At 27.6% G+C, this 24,981-nt stretch overlaps 1 protein-coding gene across 1 annotated transcript in view; it reads right to left on the minus strand.

Moving 5' to 3' along the window:
• LOC122502222 (transcriptional coactivator YAP1) overlaps positions 1 to 23,545 on the minus strand; it is a 53,926-nt gene extending 30,381 nt beyond the window's left edge. The window contains exon 1 of the mRNA XM_043612166.1: positions 21,977 to 23,545. Coding sequence (XP_043468101.1) covers positions 21,977 to 22,578 — 602 coding nt within the window. The 5' untranslated portion in view covers positions 22,579 to 23,545. The remainder of the gene's footprint in view (positions 1 to 21,976) is intronic.
• Between the last annotated feature and the right edge of the window lie 1,436 nt (positions 23,546 to 24,981).

The raw sequence follows: 24,981 nt of genomic DNA on the forward strand, positions 1-24,981 counted from the left end.
AATATTTGCTGTGGATAAGAGCATAAAGCAGAGAATAAGAAAGAATCAGATACATTTATTTCTATATTGAAATACATTTGTATGTGTTTTATCGGTATGTGATGGCATATAAAGCACCGTTCTGGTTCGATGGACATGATGGATGCGTAACTTCCTTCCTTCCATTTTTGTTACATCCATTTCCGGTATAACTTAGTAGCAAGGTGTTATACATAAGATTCGTCTTTATATAAAGCTGTTCATGATTAAAACAAATAAATATCTGATTTTTGCCAGAAGGAAGTAATGTTTATTCAAATGTAACATATACAGGATGTTTGAGATATCGCTGTAATACAATAATCTTAATGAAATTTTCAATAAGGATCTAAGAAAAATTTTTCTAGAACTGTTTGGCACATTTCAATAAAGTCAACTCAAATAGCAAAATATTTTTCAAGACTTAAGTTGGAACATTTCAAAAGTTAGATTTCAAAGTGGTATCAACAACATTTAAGGACTAAACAAAACACGAGGCTGAAGTCCGCAATGTTTAAATAAACGAACTAACTAATGATGTCATGAAATTAAATAATAACTCTGCAATAAAAAGGCCTTAAATACCGTTATTTTAGTTCCATATATCTTCTACATTTTCCAACTAGGTTGAAACTATTTTTATAGTTTCTTATCAAGGTTGTAATAAAGTTCGTACACGGTAGTAAAAAAAGATTTCAGAAAGAAATCTATCTGCTAAATAGAAAGATTTAACAAAAATACAATAAGTTAATTAATCTTACATGTAAGCTGTCATGCAGCTTATGTATCGCACTTGATGTTACGAGGAACAGATATTACCTTCACAAGTAGTGATATTTTGAAGAAGTCATTTGTTCATATATTATCTGTTCTGAATAATTTAATAAATTGCGTTCGCTATAATTGATTTTATTATATTTTAAAAGCAATTTTCTTTAACTATTGACACACCTAAAACCAAATACACTTTACAGAAATTGCTACTTTATCTAAAACAAAAAGAGTTATCACAAATTGTTAATTTCAGAGAAAAACATTTTTTCAAATCTCCTTGATAAGCTAATGTTACTTTGGGGCCTGAATGACATTCGCTCTACTTTTTGTGACTTAACTGATCGTACATGATGTCACATTAGACATCTCTATATTATTTTTTACAGAATTTTTCTATGAGGTCTTTAAATTTTGAAAAAATTATATCTTTTAAGGTATTTATATTTGTGCGAAAATTATTTATCACTTTTTCAATTATTTTAATATCGTTTTTGTCAACAATATTTCTCTGATGTGGTTATTGTATTAATTAACTGATTAATACGTTTGTAAAATCTTTCTATTTAACAAATGATAACTTCTTTATAATCTTAATAAAAAGCTGTAAAAACATTCGAAACTAGTTGGAAAATATAAATAAATATATAGGTAAGTTTATACAGTAAAGTAATCTGCTATGTGAGAAGTGTATTAATAAATTTTTAAGTGGAAAATGAAATTTTCTTTATGTTTAACAGATGATTTCTTTAAAATATCACTCCTTGTATAATATTTGTTTCTCGTAAAATCACGTGCGATTTATAAACTACATGATAGCCCCAAAAATCCTTGAAATATTCTATACACATCAGTGAACGAACGTGCATGGGAAACTGTCTCACATGTTCTTCAAATTATCACATATTACGCATTTTGGTTAAGTTACAAATATCATGTTTATTTCTTTACTACACAAAAAACCAGTATAGTCTCTCATTTCCTTATATTACCAGTGACAATCCATAAAAAATAAATTTTTAGTTAAAATTAAATATTGTTTAATTCTTTAATGAAGTTTGTATTAATATTTTCTGATGTCTTTAATTTTTAAATTATCACCATTAAATATATTTTATTACTAATGCAGTAAATAGCAAATAAATAAAGTAAACAAATAAATACAATTATTCTCTGAAAGACAATAAATTTATTAAAATTGGTAAAAAATTCTCCTAAAATAAAAGGATTGTATTTATGATTAAAGATCAAATCACATAAATTTTTAAATTTTCATTGTTTTGTTAAATTCAAATTATTAAATTAAATATTCTCATATTAAATTAATATAATCCTTAAAATTACTATTTTTAGATTACCCTTATATTAATTAAATAATAAGTAAATTTAAACCGCACATAAACACAAATTATCTTGATTTCACCTTTCTTGTTAGAAGCCAAAGAAAGTTCTTTGAAAGTAGCGTGTTTTTTAATTGTCTAAATAAAAACTTGCGTAGAAAAATTTTCATTCACTAGTACCTTAAATTAAAGATATTTTTCATTCATAACTTATTGTTTATTCGCAATTAAGTAATTTAAAATTAATTTCATTTGTCGGAACTTTCATTTCTACTAATAATTGACATTTGTCAAAATCATGAAGTCTTCGAGTTTATTAGGGTAGTTTCTTAGTATTAATTATTATTAAGTTTATTAGGTATTAAAGGGCCTTTATGAACAAAAGTTTTTAAAATTTATTTTTCTGAGCCCTTTTATTAAAGTATGAAATTTTTTGTAGTCTTAGTACATATTTGGAGAATAAAAAAAAGAAGTTAAATTTTATTTTTATTTTTTAACTTGTCTAACTATTTTCTTAATTTTAAAAAGTAGAATATAACTACGGTGAAAAAAGTAAAAATTCCACAGATATAAAAATAAAATTAAAAATGTATAATTTGAAAACTTAAGAATTTTATATTTTTGTCGCAAAAGTAATAAATTTGAAACGCTTAATGATGGGATGATGGCCTGTGGTGCTAATGATGCATACTTTACATTATGAAATTTAAAAATAAAAAAATCATTATCTTCCTTTAAACAAACATTAGTATCATACATAAATATTTTTAGAGGTTTAAAAAAAATCCAGAAAGATCAAGTGTTATGATTTTCAGTTATTATAACTTTCCCAAACTTTAATTACTCGGAAAACTTTGATAAATTAACAATCTAAATTTAAGAAGTAATAGTCTAACATTACCGTCAAATCCACTTGATAAATCCGTCACTGTTCAAAGGTATCCTTGTATTTCAAACTGGTTCGTATAATCCCTTGTTCCTACAAGTTTTCTTGTGCAGGTAGAAAGGTCTATATCTTTCTTCCCAATATGGAAGGAAGATTAAGTAAAGTATAGAAAAATGAGAAACAAAATATCAATTATTTCATTGCAATTGCAATTAACTAACGATCTAATTTCGTGTATTCCATTTTTTTATGACAATCTTACAAATAAAATAAAATTCAATTCTTTACTGACATTTACACTTTTAATTCTCCTTTTAATATTTCCGAGTCAAAATTTAAGTACTATACTTAACTTCTTCAAAATTCTAAAAATTCAGGCTTTAGAAGAATTGAAGTTGTAATTAGATACATTGAAAAGAATGCCTGTTTAGCATTTCTGAAAGTGCAGATAAATACAAATCTTCTCATTTGTACTCGTTAAGGTATCACATATCCTAAACGCTTTTCTATAGATTTTTTAAAAATTTGACCATACGTTCTTATTATCATTCTTGAAATATTTGCAAAATTTGAAGAATTTTCACCACACGGAACCAGAGATATATTCGCTATCAAAGTTGCGTTTTTTGCATGTAAAACGTGAGTAATGAGTGGGGGAGTGGTACATTTTCATAAATATAAACGTAAATTGTTTATAAATTTTTTTAAAAAACTAATGTGTAATACACGAATACATTTTGAACCAAAATGTACAAAAAAATTTATAGTTTACCGTCTCGTTTTTTTACAATTATGAACTAAAGCTTCTATTTTATGACGTTATTTGTAGTACATATTTAGTAACCCACCACTATGATTTGGCACATGTACGAGTGTATTTGTGGTAGTAGGTACAGGTTGAGCTAAAAGTGTAAGAACTTAAGGGAGAAAGTATAGTGCGTTAAATAGTATTATATGAGGCTACAAACTTTTGACTCCGATTACAGGGGATGTGATACCTTAAGTAGAAGTTGATTTACTAAAGCAAAAACTCAATGAAGTGACGTAGTTCTTTCTAAACATTGCTAATATTTTTGATTTTTTACTACTAATAAATAAAAAATTATAACTAATTAATGACAGAAAAGTAGGAGTGTGTAGTCCTAAGTCGCCACCACACACATAAATAACAGGAAGGCCGGGGTGCCGACTTTGAACCACTTTCACCTATATAAATAGACGATTAAAATTAAAATGGCATTGTTATGTCCTGGCCAAAAATTTGAAATACTAATATATTAGTAATATGTTATACACTAATTCGAAAAAGAATTAAATGAACTTTCTTTTTATATAATATTTCAATTTGGAAAAGAAATTCTTGTTTGAAATGTAAAATTCTTAATATATCAAACAACCCCCCTCCCTTTTCAATTTTATTGAAACTCAGGTGAAGTGAAAGGAAAGTGAACCCTTCTCTCACTGTGGATATCCTAGACACATCCTTGGGATATCTCTGGGATATCCTTGAGATACTCAAAATTCCATCCCGTATGGGTTACTCACGCGGGAAGTGCTAAACAATTAGTGTATTGTTAAGAACTTAATTTCTTTGGCGTATCATATTGGATAAGTTTATCTTTGAATTGCGTAAAGTAATCTTAAAATATTAGCTTGGTAAGTGATATTTAACATTTGTTTCAATATATTAAAACAAATATATGGGGCGTTATTTCTCAAACGTCCCAGCCAAAAATTGAAAGTCTTGGGATTGGCTTGATACTTTGGGAAATTGTTGTCTTATATGCAAGTAATAAATTTGTAAAATATTAGCTCATTTAAAAAACAATTGTAGAAAGTAGTGGGGGTTAAAGTTTTGACATTTTAAGTAACACTGCTATTTTCAAAGCCATATAACTTTTATAAAACTTTATCCATTTTAATGTATCTGTAATGAAATTAAAGCAATTAAATAAAAAATTTTGACCCCCTTTTTTTAAAAAATAAGGTTTATTTTTTAATTTTAAACCTTAATGGGTATTTTTAAAAAAAAATTTTAATTTTCATTGGAAAGCTGACATTTTTCCTAAAAAAATCTTGTAACCTTCATTTGAAAACAAAGGAAACTGTGCGCCCGCGTTACTTATGTTACTGTGCGCCGTTGACCGACATAAATATCACTGTTTTATCTTCATCTGTTTCAGTAAAAGCTCTCTGTATTTTATAGAGTTGAGACTTTCATAAAAAATGCCAGTATTACTGTCATTAAAAATTTTTTTAAATAATTATTTTTTAAAAAAAAGGTTAAATAACATTTTTTTGAATACCTATAATTAACTTTGAAAAAGAAAACTTAATGCTTAAAAATAAAATATTTTTCTAATACAATCGAAACAAAAATTTATCTGCGTAATTTTGCAAATTTAAAAAAATAAAAGTATGTTATTAAATTGTCCTTTGTACAGTTTGAGCATATCCAAATTTAATTTAAAAAGTCTGAAAAATTCTCTTCAGGATGATGATAATACTTAAAAAAAATTACTACACGAGTTTCTCAACAAAAAAGGAGTAAAATATGCCAAAATAATTTAATAACTCGGGAATTAAATTTAACACAACTCTTCTAAATTCAAATCTATACGTTAATAGTAATAGTAAGGCAGGCTTTTCAAAATTGTAACAAAATTGTTTAAAAAATTTGCAAAATTACACAGATAAATTTTTATTTCGATTGTATTAGAAAAATATTTTATTTTTAAGCATTAAGTTTTCTTTCTTAAGGTTAATTATATTCAAAAAAATTTTAAGCTTTAACCTTTTTTTTGAAAAATAATTATTTAAAAAAATTTTCAGTAACAGTAATACTGGCATTTTTTATGACAGTCTCAACTCTATAAAATACAGAGAGCTTTTACTGAAACAGATGAAGATAAAACAGTGATATTTATGTCGGTCAACGGCGCAGCGCCGGCGTAACGTAGGTAAGTAACGCGGGCGCACGGCTTACTCTCTAAATTTGAATTAGAAAAAATGTTTACTAATTCGAATTAGTGACTGACTTTTTGCTTTTGAATTAGTAAATTTTACTAATAAATTAGTAGAAATTACTATTTATTAGTGAAGTTTACTAATTCAAAAGCAAAAAGTCAGTCACTAATTCAAATTAGTAAAAAATTTAACTATTTCAAGTTTAGAGAGTACTTATTTTCAATTTTCTTCTAAACTTATGGCCAGCACACTATGAAAGTTACATGATTTTTTCGGGAAAAATGTCAGCTTTCCAATGAAAATTAAAAAAAAAATTTCAAAAGTACCCATTAAGGTCAAAATTAAAAAATAAACCTTATTTTTTAAAAAAAGGGGGTCAAAACTTTAACCCCCACTACTTTCTACAATTGTTTTTTAAATGAGCTAATATTTTACAAATTTATTACTTTCATATAGGACAACACCCAGGAGGAAAAGTCGGACGAATGTCGGATTATACAACCGCCTGGGATCCGCGCCCGTACGGACCGCCAGCACCGATGGTATTACATCAGTTCGTATTTCCAAATTGCCTATTGCCGCGTAGTAATTTTACAATTTTTATTTCAGCTAGTGAGACTTGAAAGCATTTAAGGTTTGAGAGTTCCATGCGAGCGTAGCATAGTGGTTAGCGTGCGAGATTTCGGTGCGTAAATATTCGGTTAGGCGTAGGTTCCGTACCCCCAAGCGTTAGGATTTTTCAAATGTCTATGTAATAAAAAATTGCGTTTAAGTGTATAAAGAAATAAAAAAATGTGTAAAGTGAACTGTCAATGAATTGTCATCCGTATTTATCTTTTGCAATTAATTATTATTTTTTATTGATATTTGTTGAAATTATCATTTTGATCCGAGCCGGTTGTCAGGCGGTAGAATGCCAGCATTGCCAGCGCACATCTGGCTAGGAAATGAAAGATCCGCAGTCGGTACAGTGCCGGGTCCCAGCCGGTTGAATTATACACGGAACGGCTCTTCGCGGCCGGTTACCGGGCGGTAGAATGCCAGTTCCGAGACGGATGGCCAGCCAGCTCCTGGCCAAGTCATCTTTTGGTAGAATACCAGTTCTCGGGCGGTTCCCAGCCAGTACCACTACTCCGGCGTCGGTACAGGCGAGGATCCGCGCCGGTTGGAAATTTCCCACTGGGTATATGTGACGTTTCATGACAGATTTGACAAGTCCGCCACCATACCTTACATTCCCCTATTAAAATGTTTTTTTGTTATGAAAATATGTATTTATAATAATCCCCTCATTTCCTATCTTGTTTATTTACTTACATATTTATTCAATATACGTGCTCCAAAATTTTTTGTTCAAAAATTACTTGGAAGTATAGTGGCCATACTTACTTAAATTACGTAACGCTTCAGGGGTCAAGATATTTGTTACACTCATCATGAAAATGGCACTAATGTATGTAGAAATTTGTTACATGAGGGGAGGGGGTGTAAAATATCAAAAAAAGCATTACGTAATTCAAGTATGGCCCCATATAACATTTTAACATTTGAACTAAAGTTGAATGAAAAAGAAAATTTCTGCTATAAATTGGGATGATTTTGTGCTAATTCGTTTCAGAAGACATTTTTAAAGATCTTCAATTTATGAATAGATTTTAATTTAATTTGGAAAAAAAGTTAAGGTCCTAAAAAACAAATTTTTACTTTAAGAACATTGCGTTACTTATATACAGGTTTTTTTTATCTGAAAACAAGTAGTTTACATTTTTGGACTTAACTTTTTTTCAAATCCTATAACTAAAATTATGTTTTTTAAAAAGGTCCCTATGAAGTTGCAGTCGACGCTCAGCATAGAAAACTGTATTTTCTTATTTTAAGAGATAAAATTTTTAACTAATTTCACTTCTTTCAAACCTTTTTTGTACAAGATACACCATTTTTAAGAGTACTTTTTTAAGGTACTACAGTAGGATCTTGCAATAGTGCAGTTCTGAACAGTGCAGTTATTAGTGAGTTGAGTAGACGAGGGGTTCCGGGAGGCAAAGGGAAAGGGAATCTGTGACGTCAAATACAGTGCCGTCGGTCATTTAATTGTTTAGTGTCATTTAGTGGTGCCAAGTATTTAGGAGTGGAGGACCCTTTATTTTCTTGACACGGTCCTAAATTATTACGTTTATGCACTCTTCGAATAGTGCACAATATTCCCGACGACTGCACTATTGGAAGATCCTACTGTACTACACTTTAGAATTTAAAAAAAATTTATTTTTTTTTTATTGTATTTTTTAACTCCTTATGACTTCAGAAAACACCTCCTAAAGTATTTATAACCAACTAGCTGTCGTACCCGTCTTCGACGGGTTGTAGTTTCTGATAATGCACTTAACAGTGTATCTACCAACCTAGAAAACCGGAAAATAGCCGGGAATTTGATTTGACAGGGAAAAAATAATAATTAGTTACTATTGTCTATTTCATTAGGAAAATAATACCATTTGAAACAGTGACCGACTTTTTATTATCAAATTAGTTATTTTTAACTAATTCAAATGCAGAAAACAATATTTCTCAATTTGTAGTACTTCAATCAATATAATGTATTAAAATCAATCTAAAATTTCCTCCAGTTTTTTGAGTTATAGTACAATCTAATTCGAACTAATTGTATAGCAAGTAGATCCAGTTTTTCTCTGTTACATTAAATTCCCTGATATTTTACGTCTTTTCTGGTTGGTAGACACCCTGTTAAATGTATTATTAAAAAAAAACCCGTCGAATAAACCAGGAAAAATTTGGACAAAGCCGGAAATTGTTTTAAACCAAAATAAACACCGTGTTTAACTTTTGTCTTTACATTGATCAAGTGATATTTCTAAAAGTTAAATCAGAGAGCCCACAAATACTACTGAATTAAGCTTCATAGCAATTGGTATCAATTATAATTTTTTCAATTTTTTGATATTCAAAACATTTTTATACTTACATCTTCGTTATAAGAAAGTATTTTTGAAAAATTATGCTAAAATGTGACTAAATAACATGTAATATTCAATTATATAAAGTTTAAAAGCTATCCATATTTTTATATTTCCGTTTTAGTTATAAAGTATTATTTTTTGCAAAATTATGCTAAAATGTTAATAAATAACATGTAATACTCAACTATAGAAAGTTTAGAAGCAATCCATGAAAAAATATAAAATTTAGAAATTATTTGTGTTAAATAAATTCATTTATTAGAGTCAAGTATTTATTTAATTAATCCAATTAAGATTTATTTGATTCAACTAAATAAAATTATTTAAACGAAATAAATTCTTATTAGATCGAAATAAAAACTTTTTAAATAAGATATTATTTTTCAAATAATTATAATTACTTGAATCATATAACTTTTTTTAGTGTAGCTATAGTAAACTAAAAGTTATTAATGTGAACGAACATTATCTATATATTAATAAAATCAGATTACTATCTGTACATTGCTCCAAACTTGAAAATTTTTATATATTTTTTCGTTTTGAGACATTAGAATTCTAAAAATGTAAAAAAAATTTCTGTCTGTCTGTCTCTGTCTGTATGCAAAACTTTGTTCGCGCATCAATTGAAAACGGTTCAACCAATTAAAGTGAAATTTGGCAGTCTATTAGGTATTAAAGTAACTTACAATCATAGCCTTATCCGATTAAAAAATATTAACTTGAACAAAAGTTATGACATTTTTCCAAAAAATTCAAAAAAACAAAAAAATGCAAATTTTTTATCTTTTGTAAAATGAATGAAAAAACTATCCTTAGCTAACTTTTTCAGATAAATACAACCCATTTCTACGATAAAATTTTTAAAAAAGATGTATTTTGAAATTTTTTTTCGTTTTTTTAGATCAACTTTTTTCTAAGAAAATAGTGATTTTTAATCTTTAAGCAAGCTTTTCAGGAAAAGTTATTAAAGTTTTTTATTTAAAGATCAGTATGTAAAGTAAGAAATTTGCTACATTAGACAAAATTAATGAAGTCTAAATGCTATAGGAAAAAATGTTGAATCTTCAGAAATTCGGTTTTTTGAATTTTTGCTAATTTTCCATAATTTTAGATTTTTTACCGAAGGGTGGAGATAACAAATTAGGTAAAGTATTTTTTAAGAGCACAAAAATAATAAAGCTAAATGCTATAAAAAAGAAGGAAAAATGTTGAATTTTAAGAAATTCGGTTTTTTGAATTTTTGATAATTTTCCATAATTTTAGATTTTTTACCGAAGGGTGGAGACTATTGAAGAAGTAAAGTATTTTTTAAGAGCACAAAAATAATAAAGCTAAATGCCATAAAAAGAAGGAAAAATGTTTAATTTTAAGAAATTCATTTTTTTGCATTTTTGCTATTTTTCCATAATTTTAGATTTTTTACCAAAGGGTGGAGATAACAAATTAGGTAAAGTATTTTTGAAGAGCCCAAAAATAATGAAGCCAAAAGCCATAAAAGAGAAGAAAAAATGTTGAATTTTAATAAATTCGGTTTTATGAATTTTTGCTAATTTTCCATAATTTTAGATTTTTTACCAAAGGGTGGAGACTATTAAATATAAGTAAAGTATTTTTGAAGAGTACAAAAATAATGAAGCTTAATGATATAAAAGAGAAGAAAAAAATGTTAAATTTTAAGAAATTAGGTTTCTCGAATTTTTGATAATTTTTGATTTTTTGCTAAAGGGTGGAGACTATTCAAATAGTATAATTATACTACCGAAGTACTCTGTAAATTTGAATCAGCGAAAAGTCGCTGATTCACCAGCCCAGAGTATGCAGCTGATGAAATAGCGTATATACACTGATGAAACAGCGTATATGCACTGATTTTCCAGCGTATATACGCTGTTTCATCAGCTGCATACTCTGGGCTGGTGAATCAGCGACTTTTCGCTGATTCAAATTTAGAGAGTAGCTAATGGTAACTAATTATTAATTAATTAATTATTAACTAATTATTAATTATTATTAATTAACTAATTATTAATTATTAATTATTAATTATTAATTAATTTATCCCGGGTATTTTTGATTTTCCAGATTGGTAGAAACATTGTTAAATGTATTGGTAGAAACTAAAACCCGTCGAAGACGGGTACGACATGACAGCTAGTGCTATATATTTTCAAAATTTTTAAAATTCAAAATTTATCTTTTGAAATAATTATTGTCATTAATTTTACTTAAATTTTATACAGGGTTAATTTTAGTATTTTTTATTACAATTTAGTCATCAGAATGAAATTTGAGTTTTTCATTTTTTGATCATTAATTAAAATAATAATAATAATAATAATAATAATAATAATAATAATAATAATAATAATAATAATAATAATAATAATAATAATATTTATTAAAATATAATAGCAATTTTGAATTCTGTGCAACATACTGACAAAAGTCTCATATTAATTATATGGATATTGTTAATATTCTGACCTAATAGAATTCTTTTAAGAAAGTAAACTTATGATTTCAACAACAAATTTTTATTGTTGACTTAAGAAATACAACCGTATAAAAATTAATTACAAAAAAATTTCAATTTTTAAACTTTTAATTTTTTAATTTTTCAATATTTAAATCTAACACTTTTTATTTGTTATTCAAAATTTTATTATTCTGACGATTAAATCTTAATAAGAAACACTAAAATTAACCCTGTACCAAGTTTAAGCACAATTCACTAAAGTATATGAAAAAACTAAAAATTTCGAATTTTCGAATTTTTGAAAAAATGGCATAACTTTCGTCCATATTAATATTTTTTAATCTACTATCGCTAGGATTTTAAGTTAGGCTAATACCTAAAAGACTGCCAAGTTTCACTTCAAACGATCGAACCGTTTTTCCGTGATACGCGGTCGAAAATTTGCGGACATACATACACACATACACACATACACACATACACACATATACACATACACACATAATTTTCTTAATAGTATTTTCGCATTCCTTAGAGTGTAAAAAGAAGGAATATAATAGAAATTTTGAATTCTATGCAATGTACAGACAAAAGTCTGATTTTATTAATAAGGATTGTAAAAAATAAAAGTAAATTTTTCAAAAAATATTTAATTAATGTAAAAAGTCATTGACAAATTAAGTAAGTCTCTAAGGGGATGGTGGGGTCCAGCTTTTTGTTACGACCACTAGAAACATTGGTGCTAATGTATGTAACAGTGTCTGAAATAAAAAAAATGGTGGTGTTTCAATTTGCAAAAGAATTTTAGGTAATTTATGGATGGCCTCTAACGATACATATAAGTTTAAACGCGTTTTTCTCAAAATAACGTTTTCTCAAATTGCGGACAGTTTATCTCTGAATCTACTGAACCGATTTTAATAAATGATAACTCGTTTTGTTTGTTAGCATGTCCTGTCTGAGAATTTACCAGAAAATGGTCAAAAAATTTAAAAAAAAACATTTTTGCAGACTAGAAAAATACTGAAAAACATAGTGTATTTTCAAAACAAATTATTGAAATATCTGCTATTTTTTTATTTTAGTCGATTTTTCATTATTGGTGGTAGATTTCTATGCAAGACACCTTCCTTTTTAAAAAGCAATTTGGATTTTTTGTTTCCGATTTGTCAATCTTGAGATAAACTGTCCGCAATTGGACAACTAACTGTTTGGAGTTTCGATCTGAATGCTGTCGGCAGATTATGATATTAAATAAAAATTAAAAACAAACCATTATTTTTATTCTAAAAATATGTAGGTACTAATATAGCCAAAAAAGTTTTTTAAATATTTATAATAAAAGACCTAAGAAAAAAATTTTTTAAATTTGGTCTTTTAAGTGCCTTCTAAAGTGTAGTAGTACCTTAACCTAAAACTTTGGAAAAATAGTGTGATTCTTCTCAGTTTCATGAAAAAATTGTTTTTCGACGCCAACATCAGGGACCTTAAAAATGCTTTGTGACACAAATTAGCACAAATTTAGCATTAAGTTTCATCCTCCTTGAAAATAAGTAGTTTGCCTTTTTGTGCTTTAAAACTAATTTTTTAAAACTATATCTCTAAATATATGTTTTTTAAAAAATATCTTGTGACACAAATTTTCTTTTTTCTTGAAAACGAATTGTCATTGATAACTTCTAGTGTGTAATAGGCGCTAGTACATTCGATTCAGAGATGAATATTAAGTGAAATAAAAACGAAATTTATTTAAATTTCGAAGGGGACCCAATAGTAGCCTTAATGCTACGAGCCTGGAAGTTAATGTGGGAACTTGACGTAGTCAAAGAAAACGAAGATAAAGATGAGTAAGCTTACAGCAGAAAGAAGGTGAGGGGAAATAAGAAACCTTTGAGAAGAAATCTGAAGGAAAATGAAAAGAGTACGTCAGTAAAATTCACAACATTTATAACCAACGGTTAAAAGAAAAAATATAACATATTTTTAACGCTAAAAATAATAAAACTTTGTCTTTACAAATTTTGTTTTAATTATTATTAGTCAAGAAATTAAGACTCAAATTTTAATTAAAATTTTTTAACTTTTACTTTAAAAAAAATAGAAAAATATACTCTGTAAGAAGGTACTAATATAGAATAAATTTAAATGCATTCTGGTGCATAAATACATTTTTAACTACTTATGCAGTTTATCATTTTAATAAGATATTTTAACAAGTCATCTACAAAATATGTATGCTTAATCTGAAACCTCACACTTGGACGAAAATTTTACTACCATACAAAGAAAAGTTAATATTAATACGAATTAATACTCATAAATTTTTATTTTAATTAATACACACAAATTAAAAATCTACTTTAAAATAAAAATATCAAAAAACTGTAATTAATAAAATTGCATATTTCTTAATTTGTGATTTATGATGTAAAACGTTTTTATTATTTTGGTAAGATTTATTTTTAGTTTTGTATCAAGTCTATTGTACATTTTATTTATCTTTTAACTCTTAATTTATTGTAATTTTATCTATTATTTTGATAGACTCGGTAGTACGTTGTACATAAGTCGAAAATGAGGTTCTATTTTCTCACACAAAATTTAAAGGACTGTACTAAAAAATTTAAAAATTTGAAAAGAACATAAATCTGAAAAATTTTGAAATTATCAAAGAGAAAGAAAGGAAATCTTGAAAAATTCAAAACCAATTTTATGATTGATTCTTTAAAACTATGAAATAAGCGTATAAGAAATGTAAATGAAAAATTTTTATTAAAAAAAATATTATTAATAAATAATATTAGTAATTAATTAATATTAGTAATTAATTAATCATTAATAATGATAATAAATAATTAAAAAATAATATTTTATGATTCTTTAGTTATAAAAGAAATCCTTTTCAATAAATAATAAAAAGAAAATGCGCTTAAAATAAAAGAATTTCTTTAAATTTAAATAGATTGTTTTCTCAGTGAGTCCTAACAAAAGGTTGAGGGTTAAGACTATTAATTAATTTATTTATTATCTGGAACCTATGCACTTGAACAATATATTCATCAAGTGACAAGTTAATTGAAAAAAATGTTTTGTTTTCGTCAGTTCAAAAATAAAGCAATCAGCGGATAAATTTCCGATTTAGTAACAAATTTTCCGGTTATCACGGTCAATTTTTTAAATCCCGACCATTCTCGGTCAAGTGGGCACGTGTTTCCATACACGTGACCACTGAATAACATGACGTTATTATAATTATTGTAGTTTTAAAAATTGAAAAGATTATTTATTTTTATCGTATTCGGTACGTGTTGCGAGTACCCTCTTCAGAGAACCTTATCCAAATAAGTACAAAAAAGTTGATTTTATTTTTTAAATTAATATAAAAAGTATTTTATAATTTGATTATGAGACTAAAGAAAAAATGAATTACTCATCTATTGTAATATATATATATATATATATATATATATATATATATATATATATATATATATATATATAGCTTTACTAATAAATACTTTTATTTATAATTACAGTAATATAATATATAGCTTCAATAAACCAGACCAATCTCGGATTTGGTCAAAATTTGAGTAAACACGGCCTGCTATAAAACACCTGTTTAGAATAATTTAATGCTTTTGCATCCTCAGGGAAGCATTGTTTTACCGAAAATTTTCAATCTCAATTTTTTCTGTATTTATTTGTGTGTGTGTAAACATTTCATTTTTATAAATATCTCGAGACTATAAAGAGTTTAAGGTTTAAATTTTTTTAAATTTTAGGACTTACGTGCGGACTTAAAATAAGAGTACTTTGAGCCACATTAAGAAAGATTAACTATTTTTACTTTCTTTGCATTTAAAAAATCAGAAAAAATCGTTTTTTGCCTATAACTTTTAAAAAAGTGTTAGGACACCTATAAATGTTAATCTTTTAGTTTTTTTCAGACGCTTCTTTTAACTTCTTATATTGAACATTTTTCGTCGATACTAGCCTGAGATATGAACTTTTAAAAAATATAAAATTTTGAAAAATAAAACTTGAAATTATGGTTAAAAATGTATGAAGAAATTTAAAAATCGCTTAACCAACTTGTAAAGCATTAAGGGGCTATCCATAAACAACCTTACGAATTTAGGGGGGAGGAGGTCCAAAAATTGAAAAAATTGCATTTAACGCAATGGTAACGAGGGGGGGGGGGGGGTTAAAAAGTCTGAAAAATTGGAAACGCAGTTTATGGACGGCCCCTAAAACACGGTTTGATTTGCCTATTTTCGAACCTAATTTCATCAGAAAGTACGAAATTATTGGTATTTTGAAAATAAAAACTTGTGGAAAATATCCTTTTAACTTTTTTGTTTAAAAACTTTTCCTTAATTATTAAACTATTTTAACTATCTTACAGAGCATTTAAAAATGCATCAATTGGCCCGCAGTGCTCGAACTAGGTCCGTAAATCCCGTAAAAGTCCGTGACTTTGCTTGAAGTCCGTAAAAGTCCGTTTTTTGAAAAAAGTTCCGTAAAGTCCGTAATTTGATTGAAAAAGGACGAAAAGTTCGTAAATTGTACGATATAACTTGGAGAATTTTAGAGAAATTACAAATGATTGCAGAAATCCAATTATTTTCAAAAGTAATAACATTCTTCGCAGAAATTCAATTATGTTCAAAAATTTTTAACAATTCTCGTCAAAACTTCAATTATATATCTTTAGAAATATTAAAATTCTTCTTCAAAATTAAATATTGATCAATATCAATAATTATTTTCATAAAATTTACCAAAAGAATTCAATTATTTAAAAAAAAATTTAATAAAATTCTACACAAACTTTTAATTATTTTCAAAAAATAATAAAAATTTCACAGGACTTTCATTATTTACAAATTTTTTTATAAATTTCTTCGCAATCATTCAATTATTTTCGTAAATAATGAAATTCTTTTTATGAATTTAATTATTTTCATAAATAATAAAATTCATTGCAGAAATTCAATTATTTTTATAATAGAATTCTAATAGAATTCCTCGAAAATTTTTTAAAAATTTTATTAAAATTCGTCAAAAGAATTCAGTTATATAAAAATTTATAGATAAAATTCTTTATGAGAATTTTATTTTAACGATTCTTTATGGGAATTGAATTTTAAGAAACATTCAATTATTCAATAAATTATGTATTTGCATTTTATTTATTGTATTTAGATAATTGAATTCTAATAAAAATTGATTTAAGAATTTATTTCAGTTAAAATTTTAGATTATAAAGTTTTTATTTTCTAATACATATATATTTAATTGAAGAATCTACGAATAATTGAAATTTTGTAAAATTGAATTGAAAACAAATGAATTTGAAAATTGTCAAAGAACTTTTTCGATAATTATTAAAAATAAGACCATATCTATACGGCCAGTTAACTGTCAGAATAAGGTGGTTTAATTATTTGGTTAGTGACTATAGAAATAAGAGAAAAACTGGCAGAATAAGATGATTAAATAATTCTGCCAGTGTACTGGCAAAATAAGATGGTTTTACTATTTGGCCATTGTATTAATAAAGCGCCCATCAGGTATAAATATCTGTTGGATGTTTGTTTGTTTATTTAACATTTTAACCAATCTTGTACAAATTTTTAAAAAAATTCCAAAACGGGTAAATTGGTTCATAGCTTTAAGTGTGACATGAACTAAACTTATTAAGAAATTTTTGTTAAAATTTATATTATAATTAATATTATAAAAATAATAAATATATAGGTTTTTTGTTATTTTTGTTGTTAATATAGACAAAGTTCTTGATACACATTTGAAGGAAAAAAAAGCAATTTGTTTTTATTCTGCACACACTTCTTTGTGTCTTACGAAGTTTTCTTATAATTTCTTCCTAAATCGGTAAAATTATTTAAATTATATAGCTTTTTAATAGGCCAAAAGATACTTAATATATTGTCAGGGTGGTCACAAGTTTCAGATTATCAATTTCCCTCACAATTTACTGACATTAAAATTATATTCCCTGACAAAATTCTTTTTGCAGGAAAATATGAAAGTTTTTGAATTTTATATATAAAATATGACCATGATTTCTCCGAAATTTAAAAATCTAAAACAGTAAATTTTTATCAATTTTTATTTACTTTGTTCGAAAATAATTAAATCTTAAAAAATTATGATAAAACAATTCTAAGAATTAGTTTTTAAAAATATTTAAATGTACCTAATTTTTCGAAAATAATTGAATTTCTTAAAAAAATTTTGTATAATTTAAAAAAAAATTAATCTCTTGAGAAATTTCAATTAAAAATTTTGAACATGATTTTTGTCTCCAAAATGTTAAAAATAAATTTTCTAAAATACTATTTTTGTGTGTATTTGAATTTTCGGAAATATGTAATTGAAAATATTGAAATTAATTAGAAGCTAATTTTCATTTTTAAATTTACATTTAAATATTTTTCATTAAAATTTTTGATAATTCAATTATTTTCAAAATTCACAATGAAAATTCTTCAAAAGTTGATTATCAAAAATTGTAACAAAATACTTGAAAAAAATAATTGTTTTCAATTAAATTTTACAAAATTTCAATTATTTTAAAAAATGATTCAAGAATAATTTTTGAAAGATTTGTTATAGTTATTTTTCGCACTATAAAAATGAAAATAATTTGCATTTTATACTAAAAGATGTGGTATTTTGTTGCAATATTTGGAAGAAAAGTCGAAAATCCGCAATCAGGGTTGCTACAGAAGTCTGTTTTTAAATTTCCATGACTTTTCCAGGTTTTCCAGTACCAAATCTGATAAATTTCCAGGTCACCTTTTGAACATTATAAATTAAAGCAATTTTTCTGTATTATAAAAATATTCACGTTAGATTATCTCTATTTGATTATTAAAGCACAGACAGGGTGTCTACTGAAAATATGACTTAAAATTCCAGGACATTCCAGGACAGATTTTTTATTTTTCCAGGACATTTACATGTGTAATATTATTTCATACTAGCTGTCGTACCCGTCTTCGACGGGTTTTAGTTTCTACCAATACATTTAACAGTGTGTCTACCAATTTGGAAAATAAGGAAATAGCTCAGGAATTTAATTTGACCGGAAAAAAATAATAATTAGTTAGGTACCATTATAGCTATTTCAGTAGGAAAATATTACTATTTGAATCAGTGATTGACTTTTTATTATCAAATTAGTTATTTTAACCAATTCAAATGCAGAGAACAATATTTGTCAATTTGTAGTACTTTAATTAATGCATTAAAAATTTATCAAATTTCCCACCCAGTTTTTGGAGTTATAGTAGAGTCTAATTGGAACTAATTGTATCGCAAAGGTTACGACTGCTAAAACCTAACATAAGACCTATATTTTAGACTGAAAGTAGGGCTTAAATTTTGACCCGGGTCTGTTTTCATAAATATTATACATCAATAAAATTAAAGTAAAAAGCAATTTTTTAAAAGCGAATTAATATAATGAAACTTTTTCTTAATTTGATTGGAAAATTCCCAGCTTTTTCCAGTTTTCCCCGTTTGGTAGTTACCCTGTTAAATGTATTAGTAGAAACAAAAAACTGTCGTAGACGGGTACGACAGCTAGTAATATAATCTATATTTTATATGAACTTAAGAAAGAGTATTTTCATAAAAATAAGTAAATTTTTATAGCCATTTGTAGATATATTTATGGATAAAATCAAGTAAATTTAAATTTAACAAAAAAAGATAAACCGTGAAAAAGGACAAAGCAGGAAATTTTGTTAAATAAAATAGACACCGTGTTAACTTTTGTCTTTACATTGCTCAAAACATCTCTAAAAGTTAAATCTAGAGTTAAAATAAAAAAAACGTTTTAACATATAAGTTTTTGCCTAGTGGCATATAATATGCTTGTATTGTATCAGAGGTGACTTACAATTTCTTGACATCCTGCAATATCATTTTAATCATAAAAAATTTGCATTTTCAATATTTCTGAAATTCTTGAAAATATTAGATTAATTTGATAAATAATTCTCAATTACACTATTTTTACGTCAAAATAATAATCAGAGACTCCAAAAATACTACTGAATTAAACTTCATAGTAATTAGTATCGATTTTTTGATATTGAAAATATTTTTATATTTACTTATAGGATAGTATTTTTTGCAAAATTATGCTAAAATCTGACTAAATAACATATAATATTGAATTTTAGAAAGTTTAAAAGCTATCCATTAAAAATGTGAAATTTGGAAATTTTCCATTTTTTGAAGTTTTTGAAAATATTTTTATATTTACATCTTAGTTATAGGATAGTATTTTTTGCAAAATTATTCTAAAATGTGACTGAATAACATGTAATACTCAAATATAGAAAGATTAAAAGCAATCCATGAAAAATGTAAAATTTTGAAATTTTTGATTTTTTGAAAACATTTGTATACTTACATATTAGTTATAGGACTTTATTTTTTGCAAAATTATGCTAAAATGTGACTAAATAACATGTGATACTCAAGTATAGAAACTTTAAAAGCAATCCATGAAAAAATTAAAAATTTTGAAATTTTCGATTTTTTGAATTTTTTGAAGAAATTGAATATCTCCCGTTCTAATTAATATTTTTTAAATCTGTAAATTTATAAACCTTCCTTGGGTCAATACCTAATAACCTACCAAGTTGGACTTAAATCGATTTACATGTTTTTGTGTGATTGGGGTACAAAGTTTTTGTGACAGACATACGTACATACATACGTACATACATTAAATTTTTTAAGAATATTTTTGGAATCCCTGATGTCCATAATAACTAATCATGTTAACATTTTGAAGTTTTAAGCAATGTACAGACAGACATCTGATTTTATTAATAAGGATTACGATTAACATAATTTAAATTAACCTACTTGAACAAAAATATTAATTTTATTATAAAAAGAGTTAAAAATCAATATTATATAATATAGATATCAGATTCTTTAATCAAACGACAAATTAAAATTATTTTTTGATGGATCAAAAAAATTATTTTTTTAAATTTGAGTAAAATTTTTAAATTATTGAATATTTAAAAGCAAAATATGAAAAATTCAAGGATATTTCAGGACATTTCCAGGAATTCCAAGACATTATTTTTTAAAAGAAAAAATGTAGTAAAAAATATTAAGTGGAATAAAATTCCAGGCATTTCAAATTTCCATGACATTTCCAGGTATTCCAGACCTTTTTTAAAAAATCCCTGACTTTTCCAGGTTTTCCAGGTTCTGTAGCAACCCTGGCAATTTTTGAAAATAAATCGAAAAATGTCTCAATTTTCTTAATTTCATTGACAAAAAATTTTTTTTTTTGTCATTTCCTTGACGTTACTGACAAAAATTTTGATTTCCTGACATTTCCCTATTATAATAAATATAAGCAATAATAATAAAAAATTAATATTATTTATTAATAATAGTTTTTACCAAGTTGAAGTCCACAACGTTGATCAACGAAAAAAAATTGTTCACTTAATAAATTAATTAAAAATAACGCAGCAATATTAACACAAAAATATTTATAAAAGAAAGAATGATGTTTATATTTTGATAATAATTATTTTACAATTAAATATTAAAATAAAAATAATACTTGAATGCATTAAATAAATTTTTTTCGTTGATAAACGTTGTGGACTTCAACTTCGTTAGTTTTTTACCTTTTGCACTCTTTTTGTTAAATTGTCTCTACTTCATATACATATTTAGTTGTTTTTAAAAATTTTTTTTTAATTTATCTAAACATTAGCTTGCCCGTATATTGAAATATTAAAAACTGTTTATTTTGACTGGACAAATAGAATCCCTTTTTTGTTTGGCCAGATTTAGATATTAATAATTGTATATTTTTTTTAGATTCACTGGCCAAGTAACAAAACCAACTTATTCTGCCAGTTCACTGGCAGAATATTTAAACCACCTTATTTTGACAGTTAACTGGCCGAATAGACACTCCGTAAAAATAATCAATTTTAAGAAGAATTTTAGTTAAAAATTCTTGAAAATAATAATTTTATCACTGGGTCATCTTTTAATAATTATAAAACATGAAGAAATCGATCACTTCGAGTCGAAGACTCGGAGTTATCGATATATTCATGTTTTATAGAATTATGAAAAATTGAATTTATAGTTTTAAGTAAATTGTTCTCTTATTTGACTCGGACTGGTTATATTTTTGTCAGTTAGTCCGTAATTTTTCATTTTTGGTCTGTATTTTTAAATACTTTCACTGCTTCGAGCCCTGCCCATGGTTTAATCATTTTTTACCCTATTTATGAAAAGTTATTCATATATTTCTATTATTATTATTATTATTATTATTATTATTATCTCTGAGGAAGCAAAGTGTTGATGAAATGAACCCAACTTGGCAGCGGTTTCTTCGTTTGAATAAGATTTTGTTAGAACAGAGAAATGTTATATTATTAAGAAAGGGTCTCTTCTTTTGGGACCAATAAACAAAAGAGTGCAAGTGCGGCAAATAGAGACTTACTTGAGGAAGTAAATTTGGCCTTCAGGTGTTCGCGCCTGCTCCCAGCCGTGAGGTAAAGGACCGAGATCGTCGACAGTGCTGATAACATCGTAACTGCGCTGCTTCTGATGATGATGGTGTCGAGCATGAGGCTGGGGTGCATGTTGTGTGGCCTGCTGTGCAGAAGCGTACGTCTGTTGGAGAGATGCAGGACTGCTGTGCGCGCGAGGATGAGCAACTGTCAGGCCTTGGTTCCCAGAGGCCGGTGAACTGCCGCTACCGGCACCACTGGCGTTGCTGTTACTTCCGGTCCCCGAGTTTCCGCCATTGGCTGTGGATCCGGCCGCACCCGCGGATCCGACACCCGCTGCGGCCGCTCCGAATGCGGAATCAGCCGAATTCTCCCGCGAGTGAGCGATCGAGGGGCTCTTGCTGCCAGTCGAGGGCGGATTGAAGAAGGAGTCGGGCAGGTTTCGCATCCGCAGCGGAACCTGCAGCGGCCGCTTCGAGTCGGGCTTGAGGACGGTGTCGAACAAGGCCTGCAGGTCCGACTCCGAGTTCTGGTCAACCCGGACCACCAGGTTGTTCTTGGACAACTGGTCCACTTCTTGCTTGAGCGCCATATTGGATCCCGGCTCTTGTAACTCTAAGGTTCTCGTTTCTTCCGTTTCTCCCTTTCTTTCTCGCGTTCTTTGGCCTCAGTGCTCGAGAGCTGGTCGCAAAAGTGTGCGTCATGCACACGCACTCTACACACACGTACCAACCGTCCCCGTCTCGAGTCGCACACTTCACCTCCTCTTTGCCCCACCTTCTTCGGTGCAACAGACCACCGTTCTTTCTCTGCCTTTTTAATCTTCCCTTCGCTACCAGAGTTCTGCTGGCACTCACTTTTTCTTCAACACTTGTTGGCAGGAACTAGAGACGAGTCGAGTACGCACCGAGTGAAAAGTGAAAAAATGGTCCTAGCCTACCTTTTCCAAAGTCCGCCAGCCTCACCTCGATGCAGCAACGCTCGCCGACCACCGAACGACGATCTTATTGGCCTGCGCTCTTTATCACGACTACCTGCGACTGCGAGAGTGCGAGTCCTCGCCTCTCCGCACTCGTTTCCACTCACTCTTCCTTCTAATGCTGTCTCTGTCTCCTTCACCTCCTCCTCTCTTCCTTTTTCTTTCTTTCCTCTTCTTTTTCCTTTTAGCACAGTGCTCCCAATTCTTACCTGCACTCAGTCATTACAACACTGTTTTTAACGGTGGCGAATTTCCGGTTTGCGAACAATACCATCGGCTTCCTTGATGACGGTACACGCGGATGGTCCCAGAACTTGAAATTGCTTTCTTTTCCTCGGCAAACACTTGTGAAGCACTAATGCCATCCGTTCATTTTCTCTGTCGGGTCACAATCGAGTATGGCATTCAACAAGTTAAAACTTCAATCCAAGCACAGTGCGAAACAACGGAAACAACACAAAAATTTGAGAAAAACATTTCAACACATGTACGCGCTACACACGTCGCCCAAGCACTCAGCCGAGCCAAGGCGAGGCGTCATCGAGGCGTGTTGGCTGGTGCTAGTGCCTTGTGGTGTTGTTCGTTGCTCTTCTATCTTGGCAAGTCACTGGCTTCTAGCTCGCGAGTCGGTGGTGGGGGCACTATCTGACCTGGGTAGATCCGCAATGCGCGACTCACCATTTTCTCTGACCAATTCCAAGTGAAATTTTTTCCTCTCCGATTCTTTTACCAATTTACTATAAAGCAAATAAAACTTGCCTACCTACATCTAATTTACATAGTTGTCTACTAAATTAATATTTTCAAAAACAACCAAGCTCTACACTGTGACCCCCCCTTCTCCTTTCTAAATAGAAAGGAAAAAAATTCAGCGTTTCTTTTCAGTAATTTTCGTATTTGTAGGTTACAAAATAATTTTTACTCCTTGACAATATTAAAAAGACCTACGATAACGATAAATCTGGGCTCCCATTTTAAATAACAAAACTTAAATTTCATCGAAATTATCGTTTTCTACAAAACACTGTCGTTTTAAAAACATTGCCTACAAATTTCACGTTGATGGCGTTTGTTCTTTATAAAGTGAGATAGTATTTTCAAATCATAATTAACAACTATTCTAAAAAAGTATTAAAAAAGAAAATAAAAGCGAATTGACTGCGTATTATCTTAAGAGAACGTTTAAAATATATCATTTTCAAATATCTTAAGTTTTACTTTTTCTTTGTTCAGTATTAATAAATTAGGGGAGACCGGGGCGTAATAGATCATTTCAATTTATTTAAAAGCGATAAGTCGAAAGAATTTCGCTTTATTTTCAAATTAATGTAATCGGTCTCCTGCAAGTTTATCCAAAGTTTCATTGTTACTTATTCATTATTGTAAAAATATCATAAATAAACTAAATTTGACACGTCAAAGTAACTTTTTAGTTTTTAATCTTTTGTTATTACCCAAAAAGAGAAATGAAAGTTTCATTGTTACTTATTCATTATTGTAAAAATATCATAAATAAACTAAATTTGACACGTCAAAGTAACTTTTTAGTTTTTAATCTTTTGTTATTACCCAAAGAGAAATGGCTCATTACTTTGATTTCAAATTTTCGTCAAATTGATTACTCGAATTGACGTCTATTTGATGATAATATTTTCTATAGTAATAAATTAATTTTTAAAAGATAATTTTGAAATAAATTTTTTATTTTTAAATTTTTATTTCAAAATTTTACATTAAATCTTTTGAAGATTTAATTATTTTTAGAATTTGGAATATTACAATTCTTCAAACTTAAATTTTCAAAAATTTTTATAAAATACTTTAACCGAGACTTGTAAAGTAATTACTTTTTAATTAACAAATAAAATTTAACCCTAGTAAAAATAATGACGTGTAATTACACGTAATTATTTTTAATAGGGAATAAATTTATAAAAATTTTTTTTCGAAATTTTAACATTTTTAATTTTAAGTAAAATTTGTTTATTCTAACGAATATTAGATATTAATTTATCA

This window comes from Leptopilina heterotoma, unplaced genomic scaffold (genome assembly GCF_015476425.1).
Source record: "Leptopilina heterotoma isolate Lh14 unplaced genomic scaffold, ASM1547642v1 Lhet_106, whole genome shotgun sequence".
Classification (NCBI taxonomy): domain Eukaryota; kingdom Metazoa; phylum Arthropoda; class Insecta; order Hymenoptera; family Figitidae; genus Leptopilina; species Leptopilina heterotoma.